Source organism: Melozone crissalis, unplaced genomic scaffold (genome assembly GCF_028551555.1).
Source record: "Melozone crissalis strain CALT ecotype California unplaced genomic scaffold, PUWL_Pcris_2 ptg000045l_1, whole genome shotgun sequence".
Lineage (NCBI taxonomy): Eukaryota > Metazoa > Chordata > Aves > Passeriformes > Passerellidae > Melozone > Melozone crissalis.
In genome coordinates this window covers 2,851,967-2,865,604 of record NW_026535823.1, presented here as the reverse complement: position 1 = coordinate 2,865,604, position 13,638 = coordinate 2,851,967, and the positions used below count along the sequence as shown (strand labels likewise).

The window sequence follows — 13,638 nt, the reverse complement described above, 5'->3', positions numbered from 1 at the left end:
TTTCCCTCAGGCATTTAAAGCAATGGCAAACACAATCCCTGTCATGCTCAGGGTTGCATAAGTGTGTCCAGCTGGGCAAAGGACCCATGGATTTGGCTCAGGGTCCTTCCCAGCAGGGCCCTGCACTAAAATTTCAGAAGCAGCTTATTCCAAGTCCAAGGGGCCAGGCCAGCAGGGATGAGGAAGGAACGAGTGGAAGGCATGGAAAAGCAGGGCCTGCACAGGGGCAGCCTGGGCTGATCCAGCCCTTTTCAGGGGCAGTGGCTGCAGCTGAGGCAGGAGGCAGTGTTCTGCTGTTTGCTGTGTGTTGCTGTTTGCAGTGTGTGCTGCCCAGGGCTCCCTTTTGCTTCTGTCCCTGGCCATGGATTTGCAGAGTACTTGTGGTGCCTGGGGACATCTCTCCCTGTCCCGGGTGCACGCAGGGATGCAGGAACTGAGCTGTGCCAGGCCTGTGCAGCTGCAGCTAAGCCTGATCCTGCGGGTGCCTCACTCTGTGCTGCAGAGGGGAATATATGTGTGCATTAAAAAACAGGGGTCCCTCAAATATGGGCTGGGGACCAGCTCCTTGGCATGGATTGCCAAAATCTCCTTCTTAGAGTCCTGTTTTTCTGCTTGCCCCGCAGTAAGAGCTCCCACTGAGATGGTTTTTAGCCTCAGGACTTTCTGGTGGGATATTCTTTTCCAAGAGCCGTGCTTGTACAAGCCACACTCTCTGCCTGATCCAGCCTCAGGGCTGTGAGGTTGGGCAGTTCAGGCACAGGCCACATCCACAAGGAGCCTTGGTCAAAGAAAATATATGAGAAATTGATTTTTTCAAAAACTCACTTTGGCCTCTGGAGAGGAAGCAGGAACAGCTGTATCTCATTTGATGGGAAACCCACGGCTCCCCCCTGGATGCTCAGTGAGGCTCGGCACGGCCGGCGCGCCGGGGAGGTGGGCTGTCAGCAGACACAATCCTTTCTCCTTTTGAACACTAAATCTCTGAGGCCTGAGTGTGACTGCACAGACAGGCAGCAGTGTGGTTTCCAGCGCCTCTCATCTGTGATGCTTTTGGTTCTGAGCCTTGGCAAGTGCTTGGGGCAGGCAGGAACAGTCCCTTCCCTCCCAGTGTGGTGATGCCCTGGCTGTGCTGCTCCTGCAGCAAGGAGAGCAAGATGCTGAGGGCAAATCCCAGCTTCCTGCCCATCTGGGACAGCAAAAGTTGTTGGGTGATTTACAGCATGGTGATGCCCAGCACAAAACTTCGCTGCTTTGGTGACCCGAAATGCCACCGTTGGTGACTCTGAGGAAAGGGGCCGTGCTTCCTCTGCCGTTATTTCCTAAGCTTGGGCTGAGATCAGTCTGTGGGCTGTGGAGTGATAGTTGCTATAAACACTTCATCACTGTGACAAAAAAACAAACAACATCAGAGTTCCTCTGGCAGCTGGGTGTGGGCGAGCCCCAACGCCCTGGGTAGGGAAGCAGAAGAGATTTTGGCAAAGACAGAAAACAGGATGGTTTAGAAACTTAACTGCTGCTGCTCCCCGTCCCAGCTTTGTGACTTTCTGTACAGAAGAGAAAAGGAGAGGGGAGAAGAAAGAGGGCTGGGGGGCCCTTCAGCTGTGGGGGCACAGTGCAGGCAGCCAGGAGTGGCCAGTGAGGGTGGCCTGACCTGTGTCCTCCTCTCAGCACAGACTGACAGACCTTCATCTGAAGCAGGGGACAGATGTTTCCCTGTGCCTGCAGCTGGCAAGGGAGGTAGCTCAGGCTGGAAGCCCTGCAGCAGAGTTCTCCTCAGGGTCATGCTAAGGAGGGCAGCAGGCTCAGCCCCTGGGCAGGGCTGTGTTCTGGCAGTGTGGCTGCAGCCCTCAGGTCACATCTGGACTAACATGTGCTGGGTGCCTGGGTCAGCACTGCCTGGCTGGGGCACCAATGGGGCTGCTCACCCTCTCCTGCCAGCACTGGTGGGGCACTGAGGTGACATTTCTACCACTTCCCTTGAGGTGGTTTGTGCAGCCTCTGGCTGGGGGAGAGTGGCACAGGGGCTGTGGCTGCAGGAGCTTCCTGCTCTGTGCTGTGCAGAGCTCATGGCAATGAAGCCGGGCTGGAGCTGGGTGGTATCCAGTGCACCCCTGCTTCGGGGATTTTTAAGGCTGATTTGTGTTAAGCTCAAAGAGCTCTGATATCTTTTTGGTCAAAAAAGTGTCTGCCCATGACCTAATGCCTCAGAAATCTGCCCTCTTATGCAGACAGTGTGGTAAGAGGGGCCGTGCAGCGGATGTCAGGCAGCAGGAACTCTGTGGGGAGAGATGGGACTTCCCATCCAGAGCTGCAAAGCAGTGGTTTGGGGAACCCCCATCTCAGCAACGGAAACAGCTCTGCAGAGGTGAAAAAGGGGGAGTCAAACCTTCTTCCTGATGGGGAACAAGACCTCCAGCAAACATTGACAATACTGAAGGCAGAGGGACTCTGGGTATGACAGCCAGGGGTGTAACAAGAAGTGAATGGGACCCTGAACTGAGGCACTGGAACCTGAGGTCTAGCTAGGGAGCAAGGAGAGGAGGGCACAGGCTGCTCTACTCTCACCCCTTCCTGCTGCTGGTGATCCTGTGCTGGAGAGCAGCTGGGTGCAGAAAGCCTTGGGGTGTTTATCAGGTCCTGGGTGGCTTGCCTAGCAGGGAGTGGAAGCAGAAAGGTTGACATCAAGCGCCTAGAGCTGAATTTTACTTTCACACCTCTTGTGTTATTTTCAACAAAAGAGAGAGAGTTTCCAGGAGGGAAGGGTGCAAGGACTTCTTCTCACTGAAGCCTCTGCCTTCTTTTGGTGAGACTTATGTTAAAGACGCTGGGGGAGGAGATCACAGGGAGTTTCCCTCTGTGCAGAGGAACTTGGCTATTAGAGTAAAAAGGCTGAAACTCCCAAGAAGAGAGTTGCCGTGACCTCAGACCTCCTTTCTAATTGTTCCCAATTCACTTATCATACTGAAAGTCCTGCATCAGAGGGCCTGAAACACTAACACCTTACTTAACCATCCAACTGCAGGGAGCTGACCTTGAATTTTGGTGCTACAGCCCACACACAGGCCTGCTGCTGACTGCCTGCCTTCCTTCTGGTACAGGAAAAGCTGCACCAGAGCATTTGTAGGGTCATGGCAGCATTGCTGCAGCCCATCAATGCAGGCAATGTGTGTCCACAGCCCTGTGCTCGCTTGGCTCCTTTCTGCCAGCACCATGGCCATGCTGCCAGGTCATGCCTTGGCCCACTCTGCTTAACCTGATGTCCCAGTGGGGGAAGAGCAAGTGTGTATGAAAGGGCCAGGAGGGCACGGGGAAGGAGCTGGAAATGTTCGCAGGGGAAAGTGGTACAGGTCAGGCAGACCTGCTCAGGGTGTGAAACGCTCTGGCCACCCAAGGCCTCCCTGGAGCAGGCAGGGAGGGAAGCTGTGCTCTGCTCTGACAGCTGCTCAGCAGATACCACTGCAGGAAGGAGAGGGAAAGGAGAGGGGAAGGAGAGAAGTGAGGAACTCTGGCCACCCGAGCTGGCGGCGGAGCGTGGGAAGCGCTGATGCCTGGCTTGGGGGCCTGGCCAGGAGACAGGCTGGCTCCCGCCCACGCCTTCACGGGGATAAAAGCATTAAGAACAAAACCCCAAAAGACCAAAGAAGTTGTTTTTGCAGGAGGAGAGCTCCCACCTTGCCCTTGGCAGAGCAGACTGAGGTGACATCAGGGAGCGGGCAGGGATGGCTGCTATCGCATACAATCAGCATGAGGCAATGGGACAGGAGCCATCACCACCTCAGGCAGCCCTGTGCACGCAGCAGGGCCGTGTGTGTGGCGAGTTGCCATGGCACGGCTGCTAACAGGGCCCTCGGCCCCACTGAGTCACCCGGCACCACAATGGCCGCGGCTGACACATGGCACTGAAATGGGCGGCTGTGGGGCTGTGTGGCACCACACGGGCCTGGGAACCCAGAGAGGGCAAAGTCCAGTGGCCTCTCCCAGCTAAAGCATCCCTGGCTACTCAGTACGTGCCTGGACTTTCCCTTGCCATTGTTGTCCCTACTGCCATGCTCACCCTGAATCTGCCTCAGTGCCTGGGAGCCAGGGACCAGCAGAAAAGCCAGCTCTGTCCTGCTTCCTTTCTGTAGAGAGGGTCCTGGGGGCTTCCAACCTCCACGATGACATCAGGGTAATGTGCTGATGTCAGCCATGGCTGGTTTCCATCTGCCAGAATGCTATTGCCTGGGAGAGGGGAGTGAGGGCGGCCTGGATGAGCGGGGCTCCACTGCCAGCAGGGTGCCATCGCCACAGCACGCTGGGGCTGTCACACTGTCACCTCCATCGCCTGTCCACAGCGCAGGGTCCATGTCTGCAGCAGGAAATTGCCTTCCCTTGGGCCTCTCCCACGCTGGAGCATGGCCCAGGCAGTGCAGATAAGTGGGGCCTGGCGGGCCGGCAGCGAGCACCCGCTGTGCTGCTGGGCTGCTGGGAGCCTGGGATGCTCTACCTGGCCTCCAACCCGCCTGTGGCCTGGTGCCAGCCCTGCACAGCACCAATGCCCTGTGTCAGCTGTGCCCACGGGGCTGCGTGCCGCGGGAGCCATGGCACAAGGGGCACGCTGGCCAGCATAGCGCCAGCCCTGTGCTGGGGCTGGTTTGGCCAGCGGGATGGAGGGTGGCACGGGGCTCTCGGTGTGAATCCCAGCTGCTGAGTGTGATGTTGGCTGGGGGACAGGAGCCCACAGGAGGGGTGATGGACAAAACCACTCCCTGTGCGTGCACTGGGCCGTGCAGGAGAGCCCTTGTCTCGGCAGCTGCCCTGGGGAGGAAAGGCCTAGACGGAGGAATGTGTGTGGGGACAGGGAAAGCTTTGAGCTGGGTTTATGGAGTGGTCAAGAAAACACAGGAAATTGGCTGCAGCTGAAGGTCCTCCTGCCTGGAGACTGCAGCAGGGACGGGAAAATAGACAAGCGATGTGTCATGGAGGGAGGAGACAGCGCCCGATAGCAGCAAGGCATGGAAAGCCAAGAAGGGTGCCAAAGACAGCACAGGATTGTCCCGGTTCGATAAGGCTCTGGGCAATAAAAAGGGACTTTATGGGCTGTTGGAAGCCAAAGGCAAGGAACCATGTGGAAATGCCAAGCCTGTAAGGAAGGAGAGCAAAGAAGTGGATAAAGATTGCTGAGCTAGAACTGGACAAGGGATAAGGAAAATGCTTTCCAGGCCATTAGGAAAGGAGGATGTGAGACAACAGCTGCTAGAGAAGATATTTAAAAAAATCCTTAAGCCTGGATAACTCACACCCAGGGGTCCTTTCAGGGCTGGCTGGAGCAGGAGCCAGGATCCACAGGATGGGGAGAGCTCTAAAGCAGCACTCACCACTGGAAAGGACTGTGCTCCCCAGCACAGGGGTGGGAGGCCAGAGAGGAGCAACCAGAGGGAAGGAGTGCAAATACAGTTCACGTTGGCTGGAGGACCCTTTGGACCACTGTGATTTCTCTCCTCATTGCAGGCAGCCATTTGGCTGCAAGAGCCTGCTCTGTAGCGGGAAGGAATTTCACGTGTTGTTTCATGTTGTTCAGATACTGGTGGAAAAAAAAGTAAAGGCATCGCACTAGATGCGCAGTGAGCACATTAAATGGGCTATGAGCTGGGGAACTGGCCAAGAAACCATCAGAGGGGGCTTCCAGCAGGTCTCATGCCCAGGCACAGGCAGGATCCCCGCGGCGCTGGCGGAGCAGACCCGTGTCTCTGGCACAGACCAGCTGTGCTCCCTCTGCTAACCCACAGCAGGAATCCATCTCCGTGCCAGGTTCTGGTTCTGTGCTTCTCTCAGGAGCTCAGGCTTCTCCCACAGAGCAGCTCTGGCCCCCAAGGATTAACCCCTGGGATTGCTTCATGTCGGGGGTTCAATGCCTGGGGACCCGGGCTGGGCACAGCACGGCCCGCTGAGCAGGAGGCAGGCAGGAATATCGCAGGGATATCGCAGGAATATCACAGGGATATCACAGGGATATTGCAGAGATATTGCAGGGATATTGCAGGGATATCGCAGGGATATTGCAGGGATATCGCTGGAATATCGCAGGGATATCGCAGGGATATAGCTGGAATATCGCTGGAATATCGCTGGAATATCGCAGGGATATTGCAGGAATATCGCAGGGATATTGCAGGAACATCGCAGGGATATCGCAGGGATATTGCAGGAACAACGCAGAGTTGCTGCTGCTGCTGCCCAGCGCTGCTCCCCGTGTCCCCAAGCTGTTCGGACTGCAGTGAGCTGTGCTTTTGCCATAGCTCTGCCGGCTTTTGCAGCAGCTCTGTCCGCCAGGAAGGGTGGGGGGAGCTCGCAGGGCTTCCCGGGTGTTTTCTGCCGGGGCAGGAGGCGCGTCCATGGCTCGGGGAGGTGACACACGTGGGTGACAGCCCGGGAGCGTCCTGTGCCTCCAGGCATGAGCGCAGGCCGAGGGAGCGTCGGGACCACCGGCGGTCCGGCAGGTGCGAGGAGGTGCGGGGACATCCAAGGACGTGCAGGGACATGCAGGGAGATGCAGGGACATGAAGGGACATGCAGGGAGATGCAGGGACGTGCGGAGACATCCAGGGAAGTGCAGGGAGATCCAGGGCGATGCAGGGACATCCAGGGATATGCAGGGAGATGCAGAGACATCCAGGAAGATGCAGGGTGATGCACGGATGTGCAGGGACATGCAGGGAATGTGCAGGGACATGCAGGGACATCCAAGGAGATGGAGGATGATGCAGAGAGATCCAGGGGGATGCAGGGACACCAGGGAGATGCAGGGCGGTGCAGGGAGATGCAGGAAGATGCAGACACATCCAGGGAGATGCAGGGACATGCAGGGGGTTGCAGACACATCCAGGGAGATGCAGGGGGTTGCAGACACATCCAGGGAGATGCAGGGACATGCAGGAGGTTGCAGACACATCCAGGGAGATGCAGACACACCCAGGGAGATGCAGGGAGTTGCAGACACATCCAGGGAGATGCAGGGACATCCAGGGAGTTGCAGACACACCCAGGGAGATGCAGGGAGCTGCAGACACATCCAGGGCGAGAGGCAGGGCTGGCGCGCCCGCAGTGCGCCCTCCCCGCGGCCAGGGGGCGCTGCCGCGGGTGGGCGGCCCGGAAGGGCGCTCCCGCTGGAGCCCGGGGCGGCGGGAGCGGCGTGATGCGCGGGCGGCGGCGGGAGCAGCCCCGGGAGCAGCAGCGGCAGCGGGGCCCGGCGCTGTCTGCCGCCGTCGGGGCGTTGTGCCGGGCCCTGCCGCCCCACGCCCGGCCCGCCCCCGACACCCTGCGCCGCGCCAGGTTCGACCGGCCGCAGGCGGTGAGCGCCGGCCGCTCCGCCCGGAGACCCTGCGGGGACCAGCGGAGACCAGCGGGACCCCCGAGTGCGGCGGGGCCCGGGGACACGCTGGGCTCTGCACGGCAGCGCCACGGGCACTGAGCCTTGGACAGGCCCTCCGTGAGGGGCCGCGGTGTGACCCCGGCTCGCTGTGGCCCCGGCTCCCTGTCCGCCCAGCAGACGCGTGTTAGGGAATCTCAGCAAACTCGCCGCTCTGGGAAGGGCTGTGCCTCACTGTGGCTGTAACCTGGTGTTCACCCTGGTCTGCGACACCTCCTCGGTGTCGCCTGGGGTTGCTGCCCTTTGCCGTACCCAGCTTGGGTCTGGCTGTGCCTCCGAGGCTGCCAGCTCGCACACAGGGTACCTCCCTTCCTCGGCTATTTTAAGGGTTTTACGAGTGTTGACTGAGATTCCAGCCGTAAGAATCACTGTTTGAGTTTGTCAGCATGCTGTCCTTGTGCAGCCAAGAAACCATTCTCAGTTCCAGCTCATTCTGTCGTGCCTCTTAGTGAGGTTGGCGCTGGTCAGATGTGTTCAGGTGCCTGTTTGACTGCGGCTGAGCTGTGCCATATGTGGCTGTATCAGAGCAGATTTTGGACTGCTCCACACATGGGTGTCTCTGTAGGAGTGCTGAGTGTTGCTGTACAACATTAGCCCTTTTCTTTCTGTCTGCTCCTTTCTATAGATTCTGTGTTCACCAGGCAGGAACGTGAACATACATGAACAGAACATTGACATACATGAATCTGCCTGATCAGATGGTGCTGGCTGGGTCAGCAGATGTGCTGTTCCGTGTGTGATGTTCAGATATGGGCTTAATTGCCTAATTAAGACTAAATAATTAATATGGCAGATATTTTTCCTGCTGATCTCCCCTTCCACCCCTCTCTTTTGCAGAGCCTGGACTTCTGGAAGCTGCTGTATGTGCTTCTGAAGCAGATCCACGGGGGCAGCTGGACAGAGTCTGATGCTATAGGTAAATAACATCATTCTGGCTGACTGCAGTTTCCATCTGTCCTGGGACAGGTTTTGTAGCACCTTTGGCTCCTTTCTCCCTGTAGTGAGTGCTCTGTGTTGCACACTTGTGCCACCAACTTACCAGGCCTCAGGTTTAGTGATGAGGAAACGTGCTGCGAGGCAGGTTTGCTACTCTTTGTCCTGGAAACTGGGATGTTCCACGGGCTCTTGCATCCCTGTGACATTTTATTTCAGGTAAATCTCTGCAGTGATGTTATGCATTTGCATTCTCAGTATCTGCAAAGACAGAAGTAGATTTGGTTTTTTCCTTCTTTTCCCATTCATACCATGATTCTGTTAGTCATTTTCTATCCAGTCCTGTGTCAGAGCCAGGAATTGCAACGTGAGAACCATGAAGGCAGTGTTTTGGATTGAAGTTCTAGACAAAACAAGAAATGGACTGTGTGTGATTACTTTAGGGGGACTGTGAATAATGTCTTTAAGGACAAGGCCACTGCTCCAGAGAGGAGGTGAATGCAGATTGGCTTCTCAAAACAGCAGAAACACTATTTACTTCTTAAATGTACCACTACTTCCCACCTTCTCTCTTGAAACATGTCTGTCTAGGGCCTTTTCATTGTATGAGAATTGTATTGTGATGAATCAAGGTCTCCTCATACCAACTCCATTTAATATTCACTTGTGCCCTTGAAAGCAAAACACCCTAAACAGCACTGCATGAGCCCCTGGCTGGCTGTGAGCCTGGTGGCTCTGTAAATGGAATTAAGAAAGGTTCAGCATTGTGGAATGCAGAGCAAAACCACCAGCATAGTTCAGCTGGTAGCTCAGCAGGAAGTCCTGTTACTCGCAGGACTGCTATTTTTCATTTGGCTGTCTTTATTTTTCCACTCATCCACAGTCTGCTGTGTATGGCAAGTCTGTTTATTGACTGTCTCCCACGGCATTGTGGATGTGGTCCTGCACATTGCAACCTTATTGGGTCCTGGCTGCTCCCATACTGATTGCCTGTAGCATCTGGGGACAGAATTTCCAAGTGCATGTGGCAGGTTCCTGGCTCTGGGGACAGCAAACACAGCCTCAGCTGGTACATTGTGAGGTACCAGTGTGTGGTTCTGCTGAGAACTGCTCTGCTGATTTCTGAGAAACCTTTTTAGTCACAACTCGGTGATTAAAGCTGAAATTTGGGCTGGGGAGCTGTACTGTTTTTCAAATGACACTAATTACTTTTGCTTGGCAAGTGAATGAGTTGTCTGCTCTGAACACAATCGATATTTTACTGCTTTTCTTCTCTGCCCCAGCTCTGGTCTCTTGTGTATTTAATGCAAATGAAATAAGCCTTGGGCATAGGCACTAAATAACTTTCTCAGGTTTGTGTAGGATCCTGTTACACAACAGAGAATTGAAACAGATTCCTCTAATCCAAGTCTAGTGCCTTAGTCCACAGATCAAGCTCTGCTTTTCTTTGCTCTTTTTGTACAACCTCTTAATTACCTTGGTTAAAATAAGGAGGGCAGCAGTTGCCAGATCCCAGAGGAGGGCTGTGAAGACTCCTTTGGTCTAGGGGTTACTGTGAGCATAGAAACAGCTTTCTGGAAAAGAGAAGCCATTCTCCAGTGATCTTGTATCCTTTATTTTTCAAAAGGAAACACTGATCTTTGGCTAATTCAGGAATCCCACTGAAGCCTACCAGTCAGTGGTTATAAAATTCTGCAGCTGCTGCTTCCTGGTTTCTGGTTCTGTGAGAATTTTTTCTTCCCACAGTGAAAAGCACTTACTGTAAACTTTGGTGTAAACTTGCTGTAAAACCCAGCCCCTTAAACATGTCACAGCAGTGGGCCCCTGGACAGTGGAGAGTCAGAGTAAGCTGTGTGAATACTCTGGGCATAACCTTGCTGATGAAATCATGATTAGTGGTTTCAATGCTGCTTGTTCTTAACAGAGTCTGATGGACTTGGTTAACAAACTGACAGCCCCACCAGGTAGCAGTGCAATATGCATTTGGATAGTTGGAGGACACATTTATTTTCTGGGATTGCTGTTCAGTTTTTATGGCATGGGAAAGAGGTGTGGAGCTGCAATAGATTTTTGTTTGTTTGACAAAAGCAGCAGAAAATGTTTTTCTGAAGCAGTAGTTTCCCATAATACCACTACCTATGCAGGTGTTCCTTGTCTGAGTGCATGAAGTGATGTGTCTGTGCCTGTGCTTGTACTTGGTTTGTAGTTCCTTTCCATTTTAGCCTGCCAGCCTAGTGCATAGCTCTTATTTGAATATCATCTTGTAAACACTGAAAATATTTGTCAGGAGTGGAAGAGTATAGTTTTAAGTGAGCTGAACCCTGAGGTTCATCCCCAGCTTGATCTTACTTGCTGAATATAGTTTTATAAATACTATCTGTGGAGAAGGGGATTAGTTGGGAGCCTTATGAAGGCCTTTCTGTATAAATTTCCCAATCCTAGTGCCATGAGAAGATGTCAGAGAGGTGTCTGGTGTGTCTCTTCTATCTGAGTGATGTTTTTTCCTCTCTCTTGGTTGCACATTATGGAAGAATCCATCTTGGTCCTGGGTGCTCACATAACTGCCATTTATACTTTTGTTGCCATTTGTACTTTTGCATTTTAACTTGAGCACTCTGGAGATGGGGAAAACTAAGGGACTTCTCTAAGGTCACAGGAAGGCTCCTTGAGCCCCAGATCCATGCCTTGACTGCTCACTCCCAACTCCTGCCTGGCACACCAGCTGCACTCTCTCCTGTGAGGGCAGTGTGTTGCAGAGGGAGATATGAAAGAGGGGGAGATAAAGGACCAGAAGAACACTGAAATTCAGGTGGTGAATTGCCTTGGTGGGTCTGGCCTGAATGATATATCAGAGCAGGGAAATGGTGATAAAAGAAAATAAAAACCACCTGACCTGCCCTCCTTTCCTCCACTTTGATATGTGATTTTTCAAGGAGCTCCTTGAACTGCAGATGGCAGCATGTGATGCTTATTTGCTTTGAAAAAGGAGGAAAGCATGTACTGACCATCCTTCCTTTTGGAGGATTTCTTCCTTTATCTGTTATGGCAGTTCCTTTCTTGACAAATGCACACAGAAAAGGAAAGGATGTCATGAAAACCCTGCTCATGTAGGAATGTTCACAAGTGATCAAAATAAAATCTGAAATATCTCCATGCTCCTCTTGTGCTTGAAGGATTGGAGAGCACATCTCCAGTAAGATTTTTAGCAAGCCATAGGCATCTCTGCCACCCTGACATGGGGAAGGGAAGCTGCTTGTTCCATTTACAGGGTCTGTGGAAAGGGCAAATGGAGTGATTTAGGTCTTTGTAGGAATGCCTGAACTGCATGAAACTGTAGATTCCTCTAGCTCCACCCAGCTGTGACAGCTGTCAAAGGGAAAGAAAAGAGCAAATCTAGAAGGATGCTTTCATGGCATGGGGGATACTCCTTCAGCCTCCAGCAGTTTACATCTCAGACTTTGCAATCCAGAGAGGATATGTTAGTGTTTCATAAGTTTCCATGAACTGCTGTTCTGTGAATCCAGTTTCTCCTTGAGCCTGAGTGACTCTCAGGAGTCCATAGAGTCCCACAGTGAGCAATTTCAGAATTTTGCTGCATGTGTGAAAAGCATCTCTTTTATCATGTTTTGACTCACATGCTTGCTAACTTTGTTGGCTCACAGTTCTTGTGTTGAGTGTTGTGCAAACAAATCATCCACTCTTCACCAATTGCACAGCACTCAGGATTTTGAAGAGTTTTGTCATATCCATTCTTGCTCTTCTTGGCCTACTTCATCGCTTCTTACAGTGCAGCTGTTCTGTTCTTGTGGTTGTACTTGTCCTTTCTCTTCATTTCTTTCCAAATTTTCTGTAGCCTTAATGGGAGAGAAGAAATAATCACAGGGTCACAGTGGGTATTTGTGTTCTGTTCAGTGTCCTTGCTAGGTTTCTCACACTGAGCTTGCCTTTGGATGCCTGTCAGAACCAATTGTGATACTGTCATTAAAAACCTTATCATCTGAGATGGTGTTCCTGAGCCCACAGAGCACTTCCAGGTCCAGTCTCATGTTGTAAGTCAGTAAAGTTAGGAACATTTCTTTCTTTGTGCACATAATTTTTCATTTTTTCTAAAAATACTTTTATCTGTCTTTTTAAAGCTTGGGCTCAAGGTTCTGCAGTCCTTCATGATCTGCCTGCATTCTTTACTACTAATATCACATCAGCACCAAGTTTTCTGTCACTGTCACGTTGTCTAAGTGTCATTTTGAGTTGTTTGAACAGCAGCTGTTTAGCACAGAGCCCTCATGTGAAACCACTGTTTGTTCCTGCCCTCTGGTTCTTGTCTGCTGGGTACTTGTCATTGATCCAAGGCTTTTCCTCTCCCCCCACTGCAGTGCCTTGGTTTCTTTGTGCAAGCTGAATCCCAGTGGGAAGTCTAAATGTCTTGCACTGGTTGAATCTTCCTTAATCACTTGCTTCTTGTAGCCCTCAGAGAACTCCAGAAACTTTCTGAGCAGATCTTCCTTTTACAGCTGTTGGTTCTTAGCCAGTATGTGTTGTTTTCATTGTCCCCCTAATTATGTTCTTTATTCTGTTTTTGACTTAGTGCAGAGCCAAGGTTTATCGGGCAGAACCTTTTTTAATAATAACTTTCTCTATGTTTCCTCAGTATTTTACAGCCCTGCAGTGCCTGTCTTGTAGCTGTCAGGTAACATTTGCTGGTGTGAAGGAATATGGATCAGAGCATTCCTGAGAATTTAATAGCCCATGTGCTGTGCTGCATTATCTCTCCTCTCTGGTGCTCAGAGATTTGCAGCAGGCTGTGAAGCTCCTATCTCTAAATTCCAGTTTAGTTCAGGAGTAGAGTGGTTCAGAGTGTTTACTAATTCATAGCATGCTTGGTGACTCATAAAAAATGAATAGGTGAATTGGAGTCCCATTGTAGTGGGGGTGGCTAGTTGCCTTTGTTGCCTTTGTTAATTTCCAGGACGCCATTACGGGTCTTGATCCCAACTTTGAATTTCTTCTTTTCCCTGAGCAGCAGTTCCTGCAATCAGAATGGGGCAGTATAACGAAGGCTTTTATCCTTTCCCTCCTGTCTTTCACCAGCTGTTGATTGTTTCATATAGATAAAAACTTATAAAAGAAAAGCCTTATAAAACATGGTTTAAACCTTACTCTTCTGGCTAAACTAACCTAAGAAAAAAAATTATAAAAATAAAAATCAGTTTACATAACAATCTATTGTTATGAGAAAAGAGTTCACAGCTACAAAAATAAAAAGTCTATCCTGTGAGTCCATAAAGAAAAAATATAAA

The 13,638-nt window shown here is 51.9% G+C and overlaps 2 protein-coding genes across 2 annotated transcripts in view; one reads left to right on the top strand and one right to left on the bottom strand.

The window, feature by feature from the left end:
- SEC22B (SEC22 homolog B, vesicle trafficking protein) overlaps positions 1-13,638 on the bottom strand; it is a 293,305-nt gene that overhangs the window by 201,143 nt on the left and 78,524 nt on the right. The window lies entirely within an intron of this gene.
- TEDC1 (tubulin epsilon and delta complex 1) overlaps positions 7,175-13,638 on the top strand; it is a 71,763-nt gene continuing 65,299 nt past the window's right edge. Inside the window, exons 1-2 of the mRNA XM_054285940.1 lie at positions 7,175-7,330; positions 8,246-8,324. Of these exons, the coding sequence (XP_054141915.1) occupies positions 7,175-7,330; positions 8,246-8,324 (235 nt within the window). The remainder of the gene's footprint in view (positions 7,331-8,245; positions 8,325-13,638) is intronic.